Source organism: Sebastes umbrosus, chromosome 17 (assembly GCF_015220745.1).
Source record: "Sebastes umbrosus isolate fSebUmb1 chromosome 17, fSebUmb1.pri, whole genome shotgun sequence".
In the NCBI taxonomy this organism is placed as follows: domain Eukaryota; kingdom Metazoa; phylum Chordata; class Actinopteri; order Perciformes; family Sebastidae; genus Sebastes; species Sebastes umbrosus.
Genome location: NC_051285.1, coordinates 15168533 through 15190296, shown reverse-complemented (window position 1 = coordinate 15190296; position 21764 = coordinate 15168533). Strand labels below are relative to the sequence as shown.

General features: G+C 41.0%; 1 protein-coding gene across 4 annotated transcripts; it reads left to right on the top strand.

Moving 5' to 3' along the window:
- Nucleotides 1-947: 947 nt before the first annotated feature.
- On the top strand, nucleotides 948-21397 carry slc7a1a (solute carrier family 7 member 1a). Of its 4 annotated transcripts, none has more exons than XM_037747767.1 (13): nucleotides 948-1104; nucleotides 8373-8651; nucleotides 9228-9410; nucleotides 9786-9944; nucleotides 10075-10252; nucleotides 10460-10593; nucleotides 12298-12520; nucleotides 14427-14563; nucleotides 15548-15650; nucleotides 16250-16455; nucleotides 17082-17233; nucleotides 17362-17470; nucleotides 17565-17737. In XM_037747767.1, the coding sequence occupies exons 2-13, from the start codon at nucleotides 8465-8467 to the stop codon at nucleotides 17735-17737; spliced, it is 1944 nt and encodes a 647-aa protein (XP_037603695.1). In that variant the 5' UTR covers nucleotides 948-1104; nucleotides 8373-8464. The 4 variants fall into 4 exon arrangements, with proteins under 4 accessions (XP_037603695.1, XP_037603698.1, XP_037603696.1 ...); XM_037747770.1 differs by lacking the exons at nucleotides 948-1104; nucleotides 14427-14563 and adding exons at nucleotides 5367-5530; nucleotides 13453-13592 and having other exon boundaries at nucleotides 17565-21397; XM_037747768.1 differs by lacking the exon at nucleotides 948-1104 and adding an exon at nucleotides 5371-5530.
- The last annotated feature ends 367 nt before the right edge of the window (nucleotides 21398-21764 follow it).

Genomic DNA, 21764 nt, shown 5'->3' with positions numbered 1-21764 from the left:
GAGAGTTCTAATGATGAGAGAAGTGAATCAGACATCTCAGATCTGTCAGTTGGTGACTTTGTCATAGTAAACTTTGTATCCAAAGGCAGAAGCTACCATTACATTGGCTTGGTTGAGAGCCTGGAGGGCAACGAAGTGAGTGCAAGATTTCTCAGAAGAATCCGGGGGAACACTTGACGTGAGAAGCCCACCTTTGTATTCAAGGAAAAGGATGAGGCATCTTTTCCACTGAGTGATGTGCTGAAGGAGCTACCTCAACCTCAAAAGGCTGGAGGAACTGCAAGGAGGGAGCAACAGTTCATATTTCACTGCAACCTTGATGACTGGAATATTGTCGAATATTGAATGATATTTTGATTGTTCAATGGTCTTGAAACTCACAGGTGGTTTGTTCTCACAAGTTCATAACTGTGAAACTGTTTGTTAACACACTTATGCTGAGGTTTAAACTTAAAAACTCAGATGTTCAGTTTACCCCACGATGGCTCAACTTACCCACTGACTCGGATCAACTTACCCCTTACCTGGGGCAAGTTGAGCCACAGGAGCACTTTTTTTGGGAAGGTCATTTTTTCCAGACAGCTTTGTGATGGATGCATGCTGATCATTTCATTTGATAGGAGAGATCCTGAATTTAAGGTTCAAGTTTTCATTCTGCTTCTGTCTCATTTTTCCTAACCTCGAGGACAGCATAAGTAAAAATTGGCTCATCTTACCCCACTCTCCCCTACAGTTTCTTATAGACTAGAAAATGAGCTCCAATAGAGCAGATGTGACTTTAAATTTGTGTTTGCCTCTCTCATGATAATTATTTGTTAATTTCAGCCACTTGTGTCAGTGTCACTAATGCAGTCTAATGGCTACTGCTTAACTCTAATGGTAAAGAGCAGGCGTGGCTGTTGTCCTCTGTATCCCCTCCTCCATCTGAACAGAGCAACCCGAAACCTTAAATTCCCCCCTTCCCACCTGTAAAAGAGACACATAAAACTTTGCCGACCACCGTGTTTACACGCACTTTTGCTCTCTACAATTTCCAATTTTTTAGTCCTGCAGGAAATCCCTATCTTGGATCGGTGCTCCATGCGCTCCCGCGGTGTCTGCAAGGTAAAGAACTCCTCTGTTATGCTCCGTAGCTGCATGCAAATAGTAAAGCAGTGTGTCATTACTAACTTTCTAGTAACTGTGCTCCAAGCTGGATGATATTCAGGTGATGGACACTCAGTAGGAGAACTCATTTCCGTGCGTAAAGTTGAGCGCACCCATGCTGTAAAACCACATGCTCGCTTCCAGTCAGACCCCATTTTAACTGCTCCAGAAAGTGCTACTGTTTCCTGCAGCATGCTCCATGTGAATGGGAAGAAATACTACAACTTGAGTTGCATAATTTCCTTTTAATGCATCTTGCATCCTCGTGGCTAAACACTGGAGAGGGATGATTCTACGTTTAGGGGCTAATAAAGAGTGAAATGTGTGTAACCAATGGTCATGTAATGTGAGAGAGAAGTGATCCCTGGGGTGTGTGTTAAGGCTTTGACTATGTCAGGAGCTGCAGGGTAGCCATCAGTCTTAAAAAGGGCTGGTGATGCATGTGAGGGAAGGTGGTAGGAAGGCTGTGGGATTTGGGAGTATGGATGCAACTGGACTCAAAACTGGTCTGAGACCAGGTATGACAGGTTTGATGGTCAACTTGATGACAAGATGGTGGTGAATGTATAGTAAGTGGAGTGAAAGCAGCAAGTGGCCACACAAAGTCACAGTAGACCAGGGGTCAGCAACCTTTACTATCAAAAGAGCCATTTTAGGCAAAAAAAAAGAAGAAGAAATTTGTCTGGAGCCACAAAACATTTGAGCATTGTGATGAAGGTAACACAGTTTATAGTATAAGTATATAGTATATAAGTCTAATGCAGTGAGGGCCAAAGTGCAAATTTACTACGGAGTATTAGGGCCACATTGAGGGAAAAAACATCTGAGATTTCCAGAATAAAGTCATAACTTAACGAGAGAAAAAGTCATATTAAGAGAATAAAGTCATAACTTAACGAGAAAAAAAGTGGTAATATTAAGAGAAAAAAGTCATAATTTAACGAGAAAAAAAGTAATATTACGAGAATTAAGTCATAACGAGAAAAAAAAGTCGTAATATTACGAGGATAAAGTCATAACTTTATGAGAAAAAAGTTGTAATATTACGAGAATAAAGTCATAACTTTACGAGAAAAAAAAGAAAATAACACGTAAAATTACTTCTTTATAATATTATGACTTTATTCTCATAATATTACAACTTTTTTTCTCGTAAACCTTTGACTTTATTCTCGTAATATTATGACTTTATTCTCGAAGTCTCAGATTAATTTTTTTCCCTCAATGTGGCCCTAATACGTAAAGTACCATAGACCTACAACAATGATAAATACAAATGAAAATGTAAACAAAAAAACAGTCATTCATTTCCATTTTTAAAAATCCACAGGGAGCCACTGGAGAGGGGCTAAAGAGCCACATGTGGCTCCAGAGCCGCAGGTTGCAGGTCAGTGGTGGAAAGTAAAAGTGTCATAGAGGAAAAGTAATTACGCTGTGACTTAAAATTTTTAAGAAAATCATCCATTGAAGATGAAATTATTGATGCACTGTAACCTGAGTCAATACACTTTGTTACTGTCCTCCTCAGGGATAATAAAAGTGTAAAGGTCAAATCTAGTGTAGTTCAGTAAATCATACAAGAACAGTGTAAATAATGTTAGTGTTATAAAGCCTATACAGCGCTCCAGTTTGATGGAGGTATGACTCAACCTGCCTCAGCCTCATGGATCCTCACCAGAGTTTGGCATTTAAAAAAAGCAGCTGAAACACATGTGTAAGTAACAACCCATTAACATTGTTAGGTAAAAGCAGAATCCGAAGAAAGTGTGACAAAAAAGAGACAAATAATTAAACTAAATATATTTTAAGAATGACTCAGTAACAAGAGTTGACCTTTTAGATCTTTGATGGCACGACTTGCTCCAGCGGGTTCTAACTTTAGCTGGTCTAAAAGCAGGTCACTAGCGAGCAAGTTTTGCTGACTGCAGGGCTGTATGTAGCCTGTATGTATAAATGCACTGGAGAGTGGGTGTGGAAGCTTTCCAGGTTCACTGAGATTCTGGAGATGCTAGGGCTTCACGTTTCCTCTTTGCCCCCCCCCCCCCAGGTTACATGTTTGGCTTCCTGTATATACCAGCATTACTTGTATTTTCTCTGTGTGTGACTTTTTGTTGACACTCACAGTTAAGGTGAAACAAGTTGATGTTTTTTGACGTTTACTTGCCAAAGCGGTGTGCAAAATATAAGCAACTGCAGCTGCAGTAAATAGATTGCCATGTGTACAAAACATGGATCAGGTGGTTATTATGATGTTGGGTAGTAGTAATACACAGAAACAATGTGTGCTCATGCGTACGGAAGTGATTTGCTGCTGGAATAGAAACAGATTGAGATTCTAAGAGTGAACTTTGTATTCAACGGGCAGTGATACCCCGTAGCAGCTTTTTAATTGCACTGTATTCTTATGACATATAGACAATATCTGAATGCAAATGTATACAAATATGATATGAAATACACAATTATATTTCTGTTCATAGTGCTATTTTACTGCAACAAAAATGTAAATATTCTCTCAGGGGAGTCAGATTTGGAAGGAAAAAGTGTTTTTAAATCTTTTGTTTAAACTTTTAAATAATATGTGAATTTATAATAGGCTAAAAACTTAAAAACTGGATAACTAAAATATTCCGAATGATGCATTTTCTTCTGAATATCTCGTATTTCTCAGATCTTCAGCTATTGCTGACTGTTAGACTGCCAATATTATCAGCAAATAACCAGCAAAGAGACTCCAGGGAGTCCAAATTTTACTTTCTTTTATGCACTTGTAGGTCCCTACGTTGTTTGCATAAAAAGTAAAGAGCCTTTGGTGTTTTACCATCATTGTTAAACTATCTCTGTAGTAGAACTGAATGGAAGTAAAGGGTCAATCTTTTGTTTTCTAAAATATGTGATTATTTCTCTGGTCTGCGCCTGGGAAGAGGATGATAGTAGGATTGTTGTGTGCTCAAACACATGGACGGCACTTTGTCATACACAAGTTATTAGTTGCACTAGAAGTGTGACTATGAGTCATTTTTTTTACTGTCCAAACTTGGCTGCCTGTGACTTTGCCTGCTCCTGACCGACTGACACACGTAGTTGTAATCCAAACACACACCAAGTTCAAGGTTACCCAGCGAGCGGGGCACGTGGTCGGTCGGTCGGTCGGTCGGTCGGTCGGTCAAACAAACAGCATCACTTTGTTTACATGCGCAAGCCACTGCAGACCAAATGATCAAATCTGTGCAAGTTGGTTGGGCAATGAAGACAACGCCGGGAGTGTTGCGTCATGGTGCATTGGATGGGAACATATGTGACATGTCAACATTCTGTTGCTGTTGCATACCGTTCTTTCTCCTCAGTGAACCCACCAATTCCACTCAGTTAGCTGGCTGCCTATAGTGAGAGAGTGAGCAGTTGCTTATAGCTGAACTGGATGACCCTGAAACAGACCAACACAGTGGACAAAACATAGAAAAACATACTTTTTTAATTCCTCCAACATAATGCAATTTAATGAGATAGACGGATCTTCCACAGAGTGCAGAGTGACTTACAGGTGGACTATATTCCTGCTATTTATTCTGCTTTTTTAGGAGATCAAATTACTGCTGTATAAATCCAGTTATTTTGTGGGTAGCATTGAAAAGGAGTCCTAGCCTGCCTAAATGTCAAGCAGTGTCATATTTATGGTTTACTTTCATTGGTCTAAAGGATCACACCCCCTGTCCTGTTCATCCACTCCCTCCATGGGCAGTGCCTCTGCTTTCTGCACATCTACTTTACTAACTCTGCCAAAACACTTTTAAACTGACAATGGGTCAGGTATACGTGTGTGTACACTGAGATAAAAAGCTTTCTAAAGCCTGAATTTTGCAAGGCTATTGTAACTTTAATCCCTGAACTTTTGAACCTTCGCTATTTATTCCTGTGGTATTACAAATAATCATTTTATGACATTGAATTCAAACAAAGCATGCGTGTATGAATGATGCGTGACTGACACGCTTTTTGTAGATAAACTGTGTTACTGTGACTGTTTACATCCATGCAGCTGCAACAACTCTGCAATTATATAAGAGCTTACAGGCATCCAGAGTTACTACTGTAAAATGACATTTATTAAAGGTTTTCACGGTCAGCCAGCTACTGCTACATTTTGACAGTGCTTATGTGTACATGCATGCATGCGCGTGTGTGTGCAGCTTGGAATAGCCACGCCATGTGATTCCTCCAGATTCTATTTCAGAACGTCTGCTGTCGGACACGCTGCAGTCTTCACCAGCAGCTTTAAGAATAGTGAAACAAATGCGTCGTTTAATCCCTCTATCTGACACCACCGTGCTTTCAAACTTTCCGCTCAGATCAACAGGTGAAGCGTATCTGTAGGTGGTTTCAAGTAAGTACCTCATGTGTTTCCTCATTCTGCCATTCTGGATTCGATTATTATTGGTGTTTTGACATTGATCTGCAGCATTGATGTTGTATGTGTATTTCATTATTTCAAACTTATAAGGTTGTAATTTCTTTCATCATTTGGTCTGATTGTGCTGAACTGTGTACCCAGGTCAGCGACGGGTCATGTGGTTCATATAGGCTATTTTCTTCTGCCTTTGTGTGCATGCATGTGTGTTCGTTCCTGGGAGTGCTTTATGATTACCCCCTGAATATTTGAATAATCATTCTAAGCTTTTGTTAATGACCTTCCGGGTTTTACAGTAATGTGGCACACGGGCCGCCGTAATCATCAGCTACTGCTTTATCCTGGTGGAATAATAATATACTGTAAGCACGGGCTCAGCGGTCTTACGGCTGCTGGTTTGGTGCAGCAATTTCACGGTTTGTTATTTGTGCAACAGCTGTTTTCATTCGTTATTTTGAAAGAAACAGACTTTTATCCAGATTTACTCTTAATTTGCTGTGTTTGCACTTCTTATGCATGCAATTACATTTACTGAATATGTGAGAAGTACTATTTGTATAGTGAGTAAATGCAATGCAAACTAGGGCTGCACAATTAATCGTAATTTTATCGAAATTGCAGTATGGCCTACTGCAATCTTCAAATCGCAGGAGGTGCAATATTTGTTAAAGGTGAAATATTTGTCAACATACCATTTTAAATTAAATATTGTGTTGCTGCAGAGATGTCCCGGCATACACATCATATTCTACAGAACTTCTTTGTTTGGTACAGATACCCGCAAAAATCACTCCATAATTGTTTTAATATATTTTTCAATGAAAATGAGAATAATGAATGAATAATGAATAATAATGCAAACATTATCATCCCTCTAATATCACAAATTATATTAAAATTGCAATTTCAGCCCTAACTCTTCATTCAGGAGAAATTGAGGCATCTCATACTGTTCATCCAACAATTCCTTGCAGGTACCGGACTGTAAAATCTCTCATGTCAGTACAATAAACCATATACTGTATGTAACAAAACACAACAAAAAAATGTATATTCATATATGCGATGTGTATGAGAATAGGGCTGCAACTAACGATGATCAATTAATATGTTGATTATTTTCTCAATGCATTTTTTTGCTCTATAAATGTGCCCATCACAGTTTCCCAAAGCGCAATGTGACATCTTCAAATGTGTTGTTTTGTCCGACCAACAGTCCAAAATCATAAGAAAAGAAAAACAGAAAATATTCTCACTTGACAAGCTGCAAATTTAGCCATTTTTCCTTAAAACAAAGCAAATGTATTAACTTTTTTGTTGATTAATCAATCAATCAATATGAGGTAATTAACAGGCACATTGTCATGTTGTAGGTAATGGTGGGCAGTATCAAGATGGAATACAATAAGAGAGTCTGCACCTGTGTAATTCTCTACATTTCTAAAGAACATCCAGCGAGCGTCACTGCTGACATGCATCATTTATTCTCAATGACAGCGTGTCAATGACGCTGGTCAGACAATAGTAACCTCTGCAACACCAAACAGCAGCTGCAGGTGGGAGAGGCTGAATTTAATGTCTTCTGACTTGTGTAATAATTTCAGCTTGATTATGGTGGAGGTGGACAATGGCAATATTTTGGGTTCAGTGTTGAGACAGCTGTGCATATAAGCGTGCATTATTGGAGGAAAACAATATTTGTGTAGGTGTTGTGTTGTAATTGACGGCATTCTAGGAAAACCAACAGTGAACTTCTCCCTGCTGCATATGTTAAGCTTTGTTTGTATACGAGTATATCCATTGGACATTATTACAAAACTCTTTTTTTCATATGTGATCTAATAGGCCAGGTTGTTTTGTGGAAAGAAAAAAAAAAGGCCACAAGGTCGTCACCTTAGCTTACCCTTATGTGGAAGTTTCCATGAGGTGTGACACGACTGTTGCACTGTCCACATGACCTTTCTGGGTTTGTGTCCTCATGTGGAGCGGTGCCATTATTTCAAAATGGGTCACGGTGTTATGCTGCTGCATGACTCCCGTCTGTGGGACATAGCACTGGACGTCTGCCAGACATACATAGCTGCTGGACATTGTTTATACCTCCTCCCCTCTTTTTTTCCCCCTTTCCATTCCTCCGTCTACCGTCCGTTTTTTTTTTTTCTCCTTCCACATATCAAGTATTACCTTTTAGTTTGTGAGCTCAGCACCGGGGAATGTGCATGACATGTTGGACCGACTCCTGACCCAGAGTATCTTCTCAGCACTTAGCACTTAGGAAAGAAGTTACATCTGCGTTTTGCCTCCAGAGGGTAGTGCGTTGGCTGCTCAATAGTGGATTGTCCTTGTTTGTACTGTATGACCCAAAGCAGAGGTAAAACAGTAACAGTTTAGTAGTTTTGCAATGTGATGAGCCTCCACGGCACGTTTAGAGAAAGTGTTTTCTGACATGAGTTGTGATTCTCTTTGTGTTGAACAGTCTGTTCGAGGGCTTTGCCTCCTCTCCTGTGAGTTATGTAACACATGTCAGCAACGTATCCAGCAATAAGATGGATAATCCCTATAGGCTTCTGCTTTTTTTGGCTAGTAGCAGCCACACATTGTGGATTTGGGTTGCGTTATGTAACATCCCAGGAAACATGTTCTACTTACAACAAGTTTGGGAAGTTTGTCATCCCCCTTAACACACACTTGACCGCTGTGCGACCGGTGTTTATTGACAGACTGAGAAAGTTCTGCGTTTGTTTTAAAGCACTCGAGTCAACCTCAAGTGTCTCAAGGAACTTTAAACCACTGTCCCTCCTCTTCTCTCTCCCATTAGGGTTTGTGTGACCTCTCCTCCTCCCCTCTGTGACCTCTGAACCCCGGTCGACCATCTCCCCCCCTCCCCTCCCTGAGGTCAGACGGTGACCCATGGCGCTGCAGAAGCTCCTGCGTTTCGGGAAACAGTTGCTGAGGGTGAAGGTGGTGGACTGTAACACGGAGGACTCCCATCTGTGTCGATGCCTCAACACTTTCGACCTGGTGGCCCTGGGTGTGGGCAGCACGCTGGGCGCTGGCGTCTACGTGCTAGCCGGCGCTGTTGCGCGAGAGAATTCAGGTACATTTACTGCAAATGATTAAAAGATGTCTTGTGAGACAAATCTTAAAGGTCCCATATCGGGCTCATTTTCAGGTTCATACTTGTATTTTGTGTTTCTACTAGAACATATTTACATGCTGTAATGTTAAAAAAACACGTTATTTTCCTCATTCTGTCTGCTTGGATATACCTGTATTCACCCTCTTTCTGAAATGCTCCGTTTTTGTGCATTTCAACGGAATTGCAACAGAATTGCGTTGCCTGGCAACAGTTTGGGTCCATGTTTACTTTCCGTTAGCTGATGTCATAAACTGGGACACATTTAGAATGCTTACGTTTAAAACCGTGTAATGATCTATATATTATATATTTGTGACATCACAAATGGACAGAAATCTTAACGGCTTGTTTGAAACGCTCAATTTCTGAATACGTGCTTTGTGTATTTCTCTGTATATTGAGCGCTTCGATACTTTCACAGTATTTATAAAGCACTTAAACCTGCTTTATGATATAAAAGACATGAACATCTTACTTTTTACAATATGGGACCTTTAAAGTAATCATATGATATTCTTTGTCCCCCCCCTGCAGGTCCTGCTATTGTGCTGTCTTTCCTTATAGCAGCCTCAGCCTCGGTGTTGGCCGGTCTGTGCTATGCTGAGTTTGGAGCCCGTGTTCCCAAAACCGGCTCAGCTTATCTTTACTCCTATGTGACTGTAGGGGAACTATGGGCCTTCATCACCGGATGGAACCTCATCCTCTCCTATATCATTGGTAAACAACTCTGCATCCACTACTACGTTGCTTCCTTTTTGTTGTTTGTGTTCACATGCAGAATCTGGTGTTATGATACCTATCATGATACAGAGGTTACGATTCAATATATTGTGATATATTGCGATACTGCAAGCAAGGCGATTTATTGTGATTCATTAAAATCAAATTTTAGGGAACGCTGTCATTTTATAAAGAATATGGAGTGAAAATTTAGTATTGACTGAGTTAATCTAAATTAAAAATCTATACAGTATCACAAAACATAACATCGCGATACTCTATATATTTGATTTTTTCTTACACCCCTACAACAAGACAACCAAAAGCACAGACACCCACAAAATCCACTGAACTGGTCTTTCTCCGCCTCAGGTACCTCCAGCGTGGCCCGAGCATGGAGCGCCACCTTCGACGAGTTGGTAGGCAAACGCATAGAGCAGTTCTGCAGAGAGTACATGTCCATGAATGCACCGGGTATATTGGCGCAGTACCCTGACATGTTTGCTGTCCTCATCATAATCACACTCACAGGTAGGAAAACTTCTTTGTAGGAAAACTTCTCCTCTCACAAATTTGAGCACAAAAATGTAATTTATTGCTTCTCCAGTCCAGTCTCCTCCTCCAAACAAGTTTTCTTTTTTCTTATCCATGTCTTTCTAAGGTCTGCTGACATTTGGGGTCAAAGAGTCGGCGATGGTGAACAAGGTTTTCACGTGCATCAACATCCTAGTCTTGTTGTTCATGGTGGTCTCCGGCTTGGTCAAAGGTACATTGAAGAACTGGCAGCTGGACCCTGAAGAGATCCTACATGCCAATAATAGCAATAACTCCAGCCTCAAGTAAGAACATGGACACACACACACACACACACTCACTTCTTTCACATATCAAAAATGTTCTGTGAAGGATCCTATGTTGTATTTGATACTACATTTTTTAGCGTAGTGGGTCCCAGTTACTCTAGATAATCCACAGACCTCAATACTTTGAAATTTGGGTCATCAAATTTTTTGCTGATTTGAATCCCTCTTTTCTCCCCTGTTCAGTCTTACAGACATCCTTCCAACCAGAGAGAGTTTAGGAAAGGGCGGCTTCATGCCGTTTGGTTTCACAGGCGTCCTGTCGGGAGCTGCTACCTGCTTCTACGCCTTCGTCGGATTTGACTGCATCGCCACCACAGGTCAGTGCCAGAAAACACTCCCTTTCTCCTCTTGTTCCACTCCTCGTGTCTCTTTCTACTGCCTCATGGGTGTGTTTTGAGGAGGGGTTGTTGTAACCGAATATAGAGTTGGGGCCATTTCAATCTTAAGCTTGTCTAAACATCCAGGAGTGTTACGTAAGAGGGGCAAGGCAGAGGGAAAAGATACAGTTGAGTCTGTTTGGCCCCAATTTTGCTCCTGGTGGAATGCAGCGCACTGTGACGTAGGTTGATATGAGGTTTGGGGAGAAGATGTTCCTTGTGTTATTTAACGCTGTGCAGATTTACACCTGTGAATGTGTGTGCGTCTTCATGCATGTCGTTCTGTTTAACCGGTTCAAGGCCTGTGGATTTGTAAAAAAAAAAAAAAAGGGAGTTTCTTCCAGTTTGCCTGCTCTCTGGCCCCCCCGGTATTTCCCACCCCTCTTGTTCCTGAATTCTAATTGGCTAGCGTGAGGTCGACCCTGAGTGATTGCTTGAGTTTGGCGTGCAGGGGCATGTCTGTCCCACACACTCTCAGCCAGCCCCGAAGCATTATATCATGTGTGTGTATTCTAGGGTTAAGTTGGCATGGAGCCATCATCCCTTCCCCCTCCACACATATGTAGCCATGGGCACCGATACATCCACACAACTGGTACCACTGTTATGCATATGACCCCCCGACCTTCTAATAACTCGAGCCGGAGGGTAGCTGTCATGTCCAGCGGTGTAGGAGAGGATCCAGACAGTGTTATACGCACACACTCCCATCATCGCGATGTTGTTTCACTGCAGAACAAGACGCGAGTGTTCGCCCCGAGGAGCTCTGTTGCATAATCGCCTGCAGCTAAATGGTTGGGTGTTTCAGTCTTGTGGGTGCGTGGGGAAAATAAGCTCCTTGTTCAGTTTGTTTTCAAAATGTTTCCTCAATACATCTGTTTACCCAGTTTTCCACATTTACTGGAATTCTGCCAATTAAAGAGTGAATGGTGTTTACAATGTGCTCAAGCTTTGCATTATAGGAGGTAAATAGGAGGGTGTTGAGCTGATGTAATAAGCACAAATGACTATTTAAGACCATAAAAGTGATCCAAAATGAAATGTAGTAAATAGTCCTACAATGTTTGTGTTTGTGACGATACACTTTCTGTATCGTCTTCCACATATTTGTAGCAATGGCCCATGTTATTGAGCAGTATCATGCAGATTTGTGTCTTGAAATTCCAATAGGCAGGACTTTTTTCCTTTTTAAAAAGAAATTCACAGAATGACTTTTAACTTGAGAAGCCAGAAGAATACATTTATTGAGAACTGGACAAAATGGAAAGTGTACGTCTAAAGTTTTAGACCTGATTTTGTGTAAATAAGCATTAGAAACATACTAGTGTAATCATTAATTCCCAATGGTCTATGCTATGTATATGTATATTGATCCAATTTTGTATTTATTTATTTTTCTTTGTATTATTCTTTAATTCATTTATTTATCTTTATTATCATTTTCATGCTTGAAAGGTCTTTGTGTTCATGTGGTGTCTATTTTGTTAATGTAGTTTCTGTTCATTTTGTATCTTTAAAAATCAATAGAAAGAAAAAAAAAAATACAATTCAATACAAGATAAAATTAAGTGATCTGGTGAAGTAATAAGTTGTACTTTTTTGCCCCGTTTAACTGTGTCTGTTCCTTGTCTGTGTGCCGTCTAGGTGAAGAGGTGAAGAACCCTCAGAGAGCCATCCCTATCGGCATCGTATCCTCGCTGCTCATCTGCTTTGTGGCGTACTTTGGCGTCTCTGCCGCCCTCACCCTCATGATGCCGTACTACCTGCTGGACAACAACAGCCCTCTGCCTGTCGCTTTCAACTACGTGGGCTGGGGAGGAGCCAAATACGCCGTAGCTGTAGGCTCTCTCTGTGCTCTGTCTACTAGGTAAGCAGCTACACACACCTGCACTGTTCTGCTATTAGCTTTAAATGCATCTGGTTCTCTCTCGCTCAGATAAACATGCAGACACGCTATGTGGATGTATATTTAACTTCAGAGGGCATTTGATCCCTTGACTGATGGTACAACATATTCTTAGCAGTGTTTGTATTTTTAGTGTATGTATGTATGTGATTATGTAACTCATGTAATCAAAGACCACCACAAGATGCATATTTATCAATAATCAGTTTTTAATGGTTTTATAATGGTGTTGTTATTGTACATACATACTTTTATTTTGCTTTGGTTGCTAATTATTATAGGCAAAGCAAGGCAGCTTTATTTGTATAGCACATTGCAGCAACAGGGCAATTCAAAGTGCTTTACATAAACATTCAAGAACATTGCAACAAAGTGCAAAAGAACATTAAGACATAATTAAAACAGTTATAAAAACATCAAAACATTAGAAAATAAAAACAAGCTAAAAATAAAAGCTAGGATAGAAGAAAATAGAATATAACACACGAGAGTAAAAGTTCTAGTGCAGTATAAGATCATTATCTGGTTTAATAAAAGGCAGCAGCAGCAAACAGGAAAGTTTTAAGCTTTGATTTAAAAGAACTCAGAGTTGGAGCGGTCCTGCAGTTTATAGATAAATAATAAAATAATAGATTTTTATTATAGATAATTATGGGTTCTATACATCTTAATTTAAAATGTATGCATAGTATATTTAAGGTTGATTTTAATGGTGTGAACAGATGTGTGCTTTGGTATTAAACATGTCCCTGCATGTCACTACTGTATATTATGTTATGTAAATGTACTGTATGATGTTCCTTGAGCTGGTGTCTCTGTTCATGTATGTTTCATGGCATTCTGGTGGGTTTAAGTGTGGATACTATATATCCTGGTCTTCCCCCTCCTGGTAGCCTGCTGGGTGCTATGTTCCCCATGCCCAGCGTGATCTGGGCTATGGCCGACGATGGGCTGCTTTTCAAGTTCATGGCTGAGATCAGCTCCCGCACCAAAACCCCGCTAACTGCAACCCTCACCTCCGGCATAGGGGCAGGTGAGACACTAACACGCATGTTTTAAAAAACAGCATCCATGTTCACCGAGGCTTCTTTTCACGCCGCTGGGCTGAGCTGCGCCGAGCTGCGCCGAGCTGCGCCGGGGTTGGAAATGCTAGAATTGCATATTCTATTTTAACTGTTTTTGAAGAAACCTGCCAGAAATCAGCACTACAGCATGAAAAGAGCATCACTAACTATCATGGCCAGGTGTAGTTGGTTGAGGCAGTCCAGGTTATACTTTGTCATTTTTCTAACTTGGGTCAGTTTTTTTTTTAATGAACTTAAAGGGACTGTTTGTAACTACTTACACGTATAAATCTATAAGTCTCGCTCCACCTCTACACATGCATGCGCGCTCACATATACAGTGGACGTTTGTGCAGAAATAACTGCTGAAGTGACGGGGCTCCGCAGCGAGTAGCGTTATTGTCTCTGACTGGGTGCCGGCGTCTCCCTGCAGGAGCAGTTGGGAGACGATATCGTTTCTCTTCCTGCTTCAGCCCCGGAGGCTGAGGCAGGAAAAGCCAACACTAGGATCAGCAGTGATTCATGGAGAAGATTACTACAGAGAACAGAGTAACAGCATATGAGAAGTTTTGCAAGCTGGCATCAGAATGTCCTTGCTCCAACATCATGCTGTACAGTGCAGCCAGTCTAGCATCCCGTTGCACGTTCTCCCGCCCCAACTCCTCTCTCGCCAACCGTATTCGTCTCCTTCTGCAGATTCCTTCCCTGCTGACCTCTTTCAATTCTCCCTTTCCCCTTGTTCCTCAACCCAACACCTACAACTGTCTACCAATCTGATGTTTTCCTCCCCTCGCCTCCACCAGTTTGTTGGGTTCCATGTTCCCTCTACCCCGTATCATCTTTGCCATGGCTCGGGATGGCCTGCTCTTCTCCGTCTTGGCCCACGTCAGCGAGAGGAAATCCCCCGTAACGTCAACCGTGGCTGCCGGGGTCATGTCTGGTAAGATGATTAGAAAATGTACAATAGGGATGAATGAGGAAAACTGAGGCCTGTATTGAGGATAGAGGAGGTATAGAGTGAGGAGGAAGGTATGAGATGATGTGAAAGTGGAATTGAAGATAAGAGAAAGCAAAAAGGAGAACAACATGCATGATCCGCTTTGACCTCACTGTCCGCAGTTGTTATTGGATGCTATTTATGTGCGCAAATAGCAGTTCAAGATACCAAGAGTGGTTTAAACCACTACCTGTGACCATTTAAACATGTGTTTTCTCTACATGTTTTGCAGCTGTCATTTTTATGTGAAAGGGTTGTGTTGTATTAGAGGAAGTTAAACTTTTATTAACAGAGTGTCTATTTGCACCCAGTGAGAATAGTCACACAGCAGCTAGTCGGCTATATAGCCTCGGCCATGTTGAATATGATACTTGATTCAACAATAATCAGCTAGCCGAAGGGTTTTCTGCCAGAAAGATTTAGTAGTAGTAATAGTAGTAGTGATATAAAGAGCGATACAGTATGTGCAGGGAGTAGGTTGTGGTGGGCTTAAGGGCTAAAGTCAGGATTTGGACCCAGGAGACTGACTTTCGAGTCCTATGAGAAGCCTGTTTTTACACTTAGTTGACTTATTATTTTCTTTTTTTTTGTTATTATTATTATTATTCTCGGTCACAGTTTGGTTAGGTTTAGGCAACAAAACTACATGGTTAAGTTTAGGAAAAATATACATACAGTACATATACACACATACAGTATCTAGGGTGCAAATAGCATTGTTGGCTACGGACACCTGGGCGCTTGTCTCTTCCACATTGGCTGTTCCGTCCCGGGTGCAAATAGTATTTTTGGCAACTAACACCTGGGTGGTAATAGCATCTGCCAAAAACAAAAATTACCACACAAGACCTACACACTTAAGGATCAAACACATCTTCTAATCTTCCACTCTCTCTCTCTCTCTTTGTATTTTCTTGTTCTTTGAAGCTATCATGGCGTTTCTGTTTGACCTGAAGGACCTGGTGGACCTGATGTCAATAGGGACGCTGCTGGCCTACACGCTAGTGGCCGCCTGTGTCCTGGTGCTCAGGTCAGTGGGGGGGACATAGAGTTTAACCAGGTACAGTGGTTCGGAGAAGCAGAGTAATTTCTATGTTGTAGTCGGTCTAGGTCGAAGCTGCCACATATGTGAAATACTCTGTTAAATACTACCAGACAAATTAGGACTTAAACTGCTGTTGCTAAAAATATGGCTGCAGCTGACGTTTCAGTGTGATTGACATCACTCATAAAACAGGGTCATTGTGCCCAAGATGTGCTTCTTATCACGGGACCACTGGGATCTTTCTATTTTCAGTCATGTGGGGCATGGGTAGAGCGGGTCGTCCTTTAACCACAAGGTCTATGGTTCAATCCCCCGCTCCTACACACTGCATGTCAAAGTGTCCTTGAGCGAGACACTAAACCCCGGGCGCTTGCAGCAGCTCACTGCTCCTAAAAATACTTATGATGGGTTAAATGCAGAGGTCAAATTTCATGTATGTACCTGTATGTACTATGACAAATAAAGTTTTTTTTTTCTTCTTCTTCTTCATCATGTGAATACAGAGGAAAGTTGCAATGGTAAAACAGCTTTGTGTGTGTGTGTGTGTGTGTGTGTATGTGTGCGTGTGTGTGTATGTGTATTAGGTACCAGCCCGAGCACCCCAGTGTGGTGTATCAGATGGCCAATATCCAGGATGAGGTGGAGATGAGCGACGGCATCAGCGTCCCCAGTATGGGCATCCTGCCTGGTGTGGAGGAGAGGTTCAGCTTCAAGACCCTCCTGTTCCCAGATAACCCCGAGCCGTCCACGCTGTCAGGCTTCGCTGTCAACATCTGTACCTCGCTCATGGGTAGGTAATCAGAGATTCATTAAAATATCTTTAGTGAGTCCTGATTGTTAAAGGTACAGTGTGTAGGATTTGGTGACATCTAGCGGTGTGGTTGCAGATTGCAACCGACTGAGTACACCTCCACTCACTCCTCTCTTTCCAAAACTGCAGTCGCGTGAGCCACCGAGTGCAAAACCAGAGACAATCCTTACCATGATAATGCAACCTTAGGAGAAATGGAAGTCAGACGGCGGCTGGCGGTACCACAGTTTTGCACTCTGCGGCTCATGTTACCACAGTTTCACAAGCGTGTTGGAGAACTACGGTGGCCTTCAGGTAAAGTAAAAACACTAAAGGCTCTCTCTAGAGCCAGTGTTTGGTTTGTTTCTTCTGGGCTACTGTAGAAACATGGCGGAGCAACATAGTGACCTCTCCTTATGTAGATATGAAGGGCTCATTCTAAGCGAACAAAAAACACTATAATTCTTAGTTTCAGCTGGTTATACACTAATGAAAACATAGTTATGAATATTATATTCCATTTCTGCTAATAGATCCCCGAAACGTTACACACTGTTCCTTTAGATTAAATGGTACTTGTGCAGAATTATACATGAAGTGATATAAAAACGTTTGCACTTCTGCAGGAACGTTGATCCTGGTGTTCAGTGTGCTGGCAGTGCAGGGAGGCATGGCTGCGTGGAACATCGTAGCCCTCAGTGTCATCTTCATGGTGTGTCTCTTCCTCACCTTTATCATTGGGAGACAGCCTCAAAGCAAGACTAAACTTTCCTTCAAGGTTTGATTCCAGAAACTCAATCTGTGTAGGATAGTATGGATAAAAAAAGTAGCTTTTTCAACACTACAACTTCGCTATGTCTAACCTCAATCCACCATGTTTCCTCTCTATGATATTTGACTCTTCAGGTTCCACTGCTACCCTTCATTCCAGTGATCAGCATGTTTGTCAATGTGTACCTGATGATGCAGCTGGACAGAGGCACTTGGATACGGTTTTCTATCTGGATGGCTCTAGGTAGGTACTAGTCTCCATTTCTCATTATCATAACTGTCTTTCCAGGGTGACTCACTAGTTGCAGAAGTTGTACTGATCACTGCTTTTTGTTAAGGTTTCGTGATCTACTTCTGCTACGGCATCCACAACAGCGCCGAGGCCGCTCTGGCCCGCTCGACTCCAGAGACGGAGATGACGTACAAGCGTGAGTCAGAGGAGTCACCGGAAAAGGAGGCCTTCCTGCACAACGGCATCGACCTCCTGGAAGACGACGATGGAGATTTGTAGGATGCGTCAGAACATACCGCGTACATTTCGACCTCCTCTGACGCCAGTCGGTCTGTGTAAAGAGTACTAACTGGCAGCACTCTTTCACTTTTAGGGGAAAGTAATGATAAATAACTTTGACCTAAAATTCACAAACCCTGTGACTTTCCCTCTCGACTGCTGGGTAGAAAACTGGTGATTAATACTCAAAAGCAGAAGTTCAGTATTTTGTAATGAGCTTGTTGCCCCTTTTGCTTGGCCCTGAGCTTCAGCGGCTGGTTATCGCTAGACTGTGTGAGGGGGGGAGGGCTCACGTTGGGGAAACATCTCTGTTTCAGGGGAGTTGAGTTGAAGTCTGGGTTACATTGCTGGCAGTAGGACCGTGTGCACATGTGTAACAGCTTTCGTCTGTGTGCCAAAAAAGTTCAACAGTAATGCATTTTTTTGTTCTGTGAAAACATAACTACTGTATATATCGCCATAATTAAAAAAAATCAGATAACACGGTCATTATTTAATACAGATTGGTACCCTAGCTACATTCTCTTGAACCTGCCAACTCTTATGTAAGTGATGTTGAAATGCTGCTCTAACGGTCCCCCCTGACCAATGAGAGTTTGCACAATACACTGCAACACACTTGTCAATGATATAATTACCCCTGTTGACCAGCAGAAAAGGATGGTCGGGCTAATGGCCGTGCAAACAGCACAAGTGGGCCAGCGGGGAGCTGTAGCATGAGTCCAGTTTTAGCTCTGAAGGATTTTATTGATACCATCTGAGGTCCTGGGTTTTTACTTGCAAAAGTGAAATCCTGGCATCATATTGTGGTTATACAGTACGGTTCTAACGCAGGCGTATGTCTTAGCAAGACGCAGTCATTCTGGCTGCAAATTATCATGCAGAAACTGTAACAAGACAACTGTTGGACAGTTTCTCACTGTGAGATACAGAGATTAAAGGAGCATTTTAAATTCAAACCATGTGACTCGTAATAGTTTAGCTGATATCGGATTTGAATAATGACAGAATATGCTGTCTTATTTGGGATATTTGCTTGGTAAATGAATGGAATCTGGTTTGTGAATCCTGGTGAAGACACTGACAGATGCTGAATGTCAGTTAATGTAACTAAATTAGATGATAGTGGACTTTCACAGTGCTGGCTGCTGTGTCTTTTTTTTGCATCTGTAGCTTGTAAAATTTAGCTTCTCCTTTCAAAACATAATACAGGCTGACTTTTGTTTTTTCTTAAAAATGTTCAATTTGGAAGAATGTATTTGTTCTCAATTTATTTTACGCCTTTTCTCACGTTTCTCAATGTCTTTTTATTACCCACGGTCATTTCCAGACTGTTCAAGTTAATATTTACAATTAAGTGAAAGATTATGAAGACTTTGATCACGTAGAGTTTCGCCAAACTTGTACATTTATTTACAGCATTTTTTTTTGTTTGTTATTAAAATATATAATGCTTTTAGATACGTTTTCTCTTTTCACAAACATAAAAAGAGTACGCCACTGATGGAGCATTCTTCTCCCTTGTCAAAACCTGGCCTACATTACCCACAGTGCAACTCCGACAGTTCAGTTGGAGATTCAGGTGTGTTATGCTAGTAGCTTATGTAGCCTTGAGCCGCTGGCGTAAAGCAAAGATGAGGAATGGGCTAAAGAGGTCTGGTTATCTAACTTTCTTCTATTTTTCACCCTCAGATTTATTTCATTTTCAAACTTCTTCAGACCCAACCGACGTTGACTCAAGTGACATCACGTGAGGCAATTTATCAGAGTTATACAACTTTGTACACAGTAGTATTCCCCAAGACCTGTAAACAGACTGTTGTGTGTAATAATAGTGGAGTTCCCCTTTAATGAATATTCATCATTTAAATGCAGACTCTGCATCAATAGTTCTATCATGTTCTCACTAGGTTTTAACCCTTAAGTGCGTTCACTGTGGTTTCGTGAGTCCTTTACGACAAAGTAGCTGTCTATAAGTATAGTCTATAATCAACATTGTGTATATAAGATATTGTTTATATTTCTTGCAGTAAATTATTTGTAAATCGGAGAAGGGCTTTTGTTATGTTGCCCTATTTGTGTCCGACATTGTGTTTCTTATATTGTGTTTACATGATCAGTGCAACTCACTTTAACCTCAGGGTTGGCAAAATCACTGCCTTCACCTTCTTTTGTTATAACCATTGATGCCTTATTAACAAAAACAGTGCAGTTGTAACACTACAATATGGGATATTGGCATGACGGTGGCAGAAACAAGTTATTTGGGGTCATAGTGTAATAATAATGTGAAGTCACATTCAAGCATCACTTTTGTCAACCGTGCATGACTGACTTTTCCAAGGGCTTTAGTTATTGGTGTACTTAACACGTTAATATACCTTGTTGACGAAGCAATCATGCTGAAATTCAGCAATATCTTCTTTTTTTTGATAATTTTATTACAAACGTGCAGTTTCACAGATCGTCAAAACACATGTCAAATCCCATTTCCCATAATTTTTTATGTTTCAAAGAAATGTACTTTTGCACAGTACAACAATATTATAACAGCAATTCAACTGATCCATGTTTTAACTTACAGTCTCTTTGTTAGTTTTGAATATACAAAGGGATTCATTTGTATTTCAAAATCTAGTACTTGTTTTTTCTTCATGTCATGCCAAACCTCAGTGTTTACTTCTAAAAGAAGTACTATATGTCCATACACATGGATAAATAGATAAAAGAAGGAGCTTCTTTCTCCTTTGATGCTGCTTTAAACCCATGCTGACCTTCCCTTTACATAATGCGTGTCACATAATAAGGCTTTTGATGTTTCAAATCCATCACCAGTGTTGATGACCGGCTGCTTCGTGTTTATGTCGTTTTGCAGTGATCTCATCTCTCTCACTTTCCCCTTTTCTTTTTGCTTGCCTTTTCCGTGGTCGTTGTTGGCTTCCAGTGTGTTTGAAAACTGTGTAAATGTTGAAAAAGCATAAAAACAGTCTGTATGTTTGGGTCTCATCAAACGGTTTCTCATTTTGTTATTCATCACTGGCTTCATTAGCTTTTTTATGGAGCTTTCAATCGCATCTCACAGCCTTCTTCAACTGTCAGTGTATTAATGCCAACAACATGGACCAGAAAGTGGTCAAAGTCCCATACCCCATCCGCTGAGGAAGACCATGAGATGAGAGATGAGAGAAATCTCCAGAAAAGGCTTTTTGTCAAAGTGCATTCTGGTGTTGTATATATTTTCAGGTATGCACCTGCAGCCTATATTTACATGTGATGGCTTCCAGATCTTACAATGTTAAACAACTGCCTGGCTGTTCCTAACAAAGAAAAAAAGAGAAATTGTCATTTATTGTTATATAATATAAATATTATATATATTTTTGGGATTGGGAATTTCTTTGCTTTGGCACCATCTACTGGTAGTATCAGGACCGACCTGACCCAGGAATACTGAGAATGAGGGTCTGAAAGCAACAAAAACTTCACAAAAAAATCCCACACTAAACTTTAACACCAGTGTCATGTGACATGTAGGTTAAATAGCAGACATTCGTTCCTATCAGTTAAGAATGCCTGTATTGTTTTTGCTTGTCTCCTTGTCCTTCTTTTTGTTAAACTCTGTGTATGTTCCTGTAAATAAATCAAGCTTTTCAACATCCAGACTTTGGGTGGGGTTTTATTTTGAAATCCACTTATGATTTTATCAGCCGATTAGACTGTTGTCAGGTTATTAAATAGGCGTTATCAGTCGCTATAAGCACCACAGATGTGGGTCAGTAGGGGCCTACTATGCCCAGTAGTAGATTTTATTATCTATTCACATGGTAGATCACCAAAAGAAGGTATAAAATACCGCGACAGTGCCCTCTAGCGACCGTAGTAATTATGACAGGAGCAGAAGCAGAAGTCAAAACACAGGGCTTTCACCCAGGAGACCGGGTTGCCTCCCGTGTGAAACCAAGAATATGTAGTTGTCTTTGTGTTCATAGTTATTTTAAGCCAAAACACAATGTTTTTCCCTAAACTT

What these genes read in the sequence shown, in the direction of transcription:
- slc7a1a (XM_037747770.1), top strand. Translation starts at nt 8,465, where the DNA reads ATGGCGCTGCAGAAGCTCCTGCGTTTCGGGAAACAGTTGCTGAGGGTG. An exon ending in TGTTGCGCGAGAGAATTCAG is followed by an intron (nt 8,652 to 9,227) that starts GTACATTTACTG and finishes CCCCCCCTGCAG; the next exon opens with GTCCTGCTATTGTGCTGTCT. An exon ending in CACCTCCGGCATAGGGGCAG is followed by an intron (nt 13,593 to 15,547) that starts GTGAGACACTAA and finishes TGTTCTTTGAAG; the next exon opens with CTATCATGGCGTTTCTGTTT.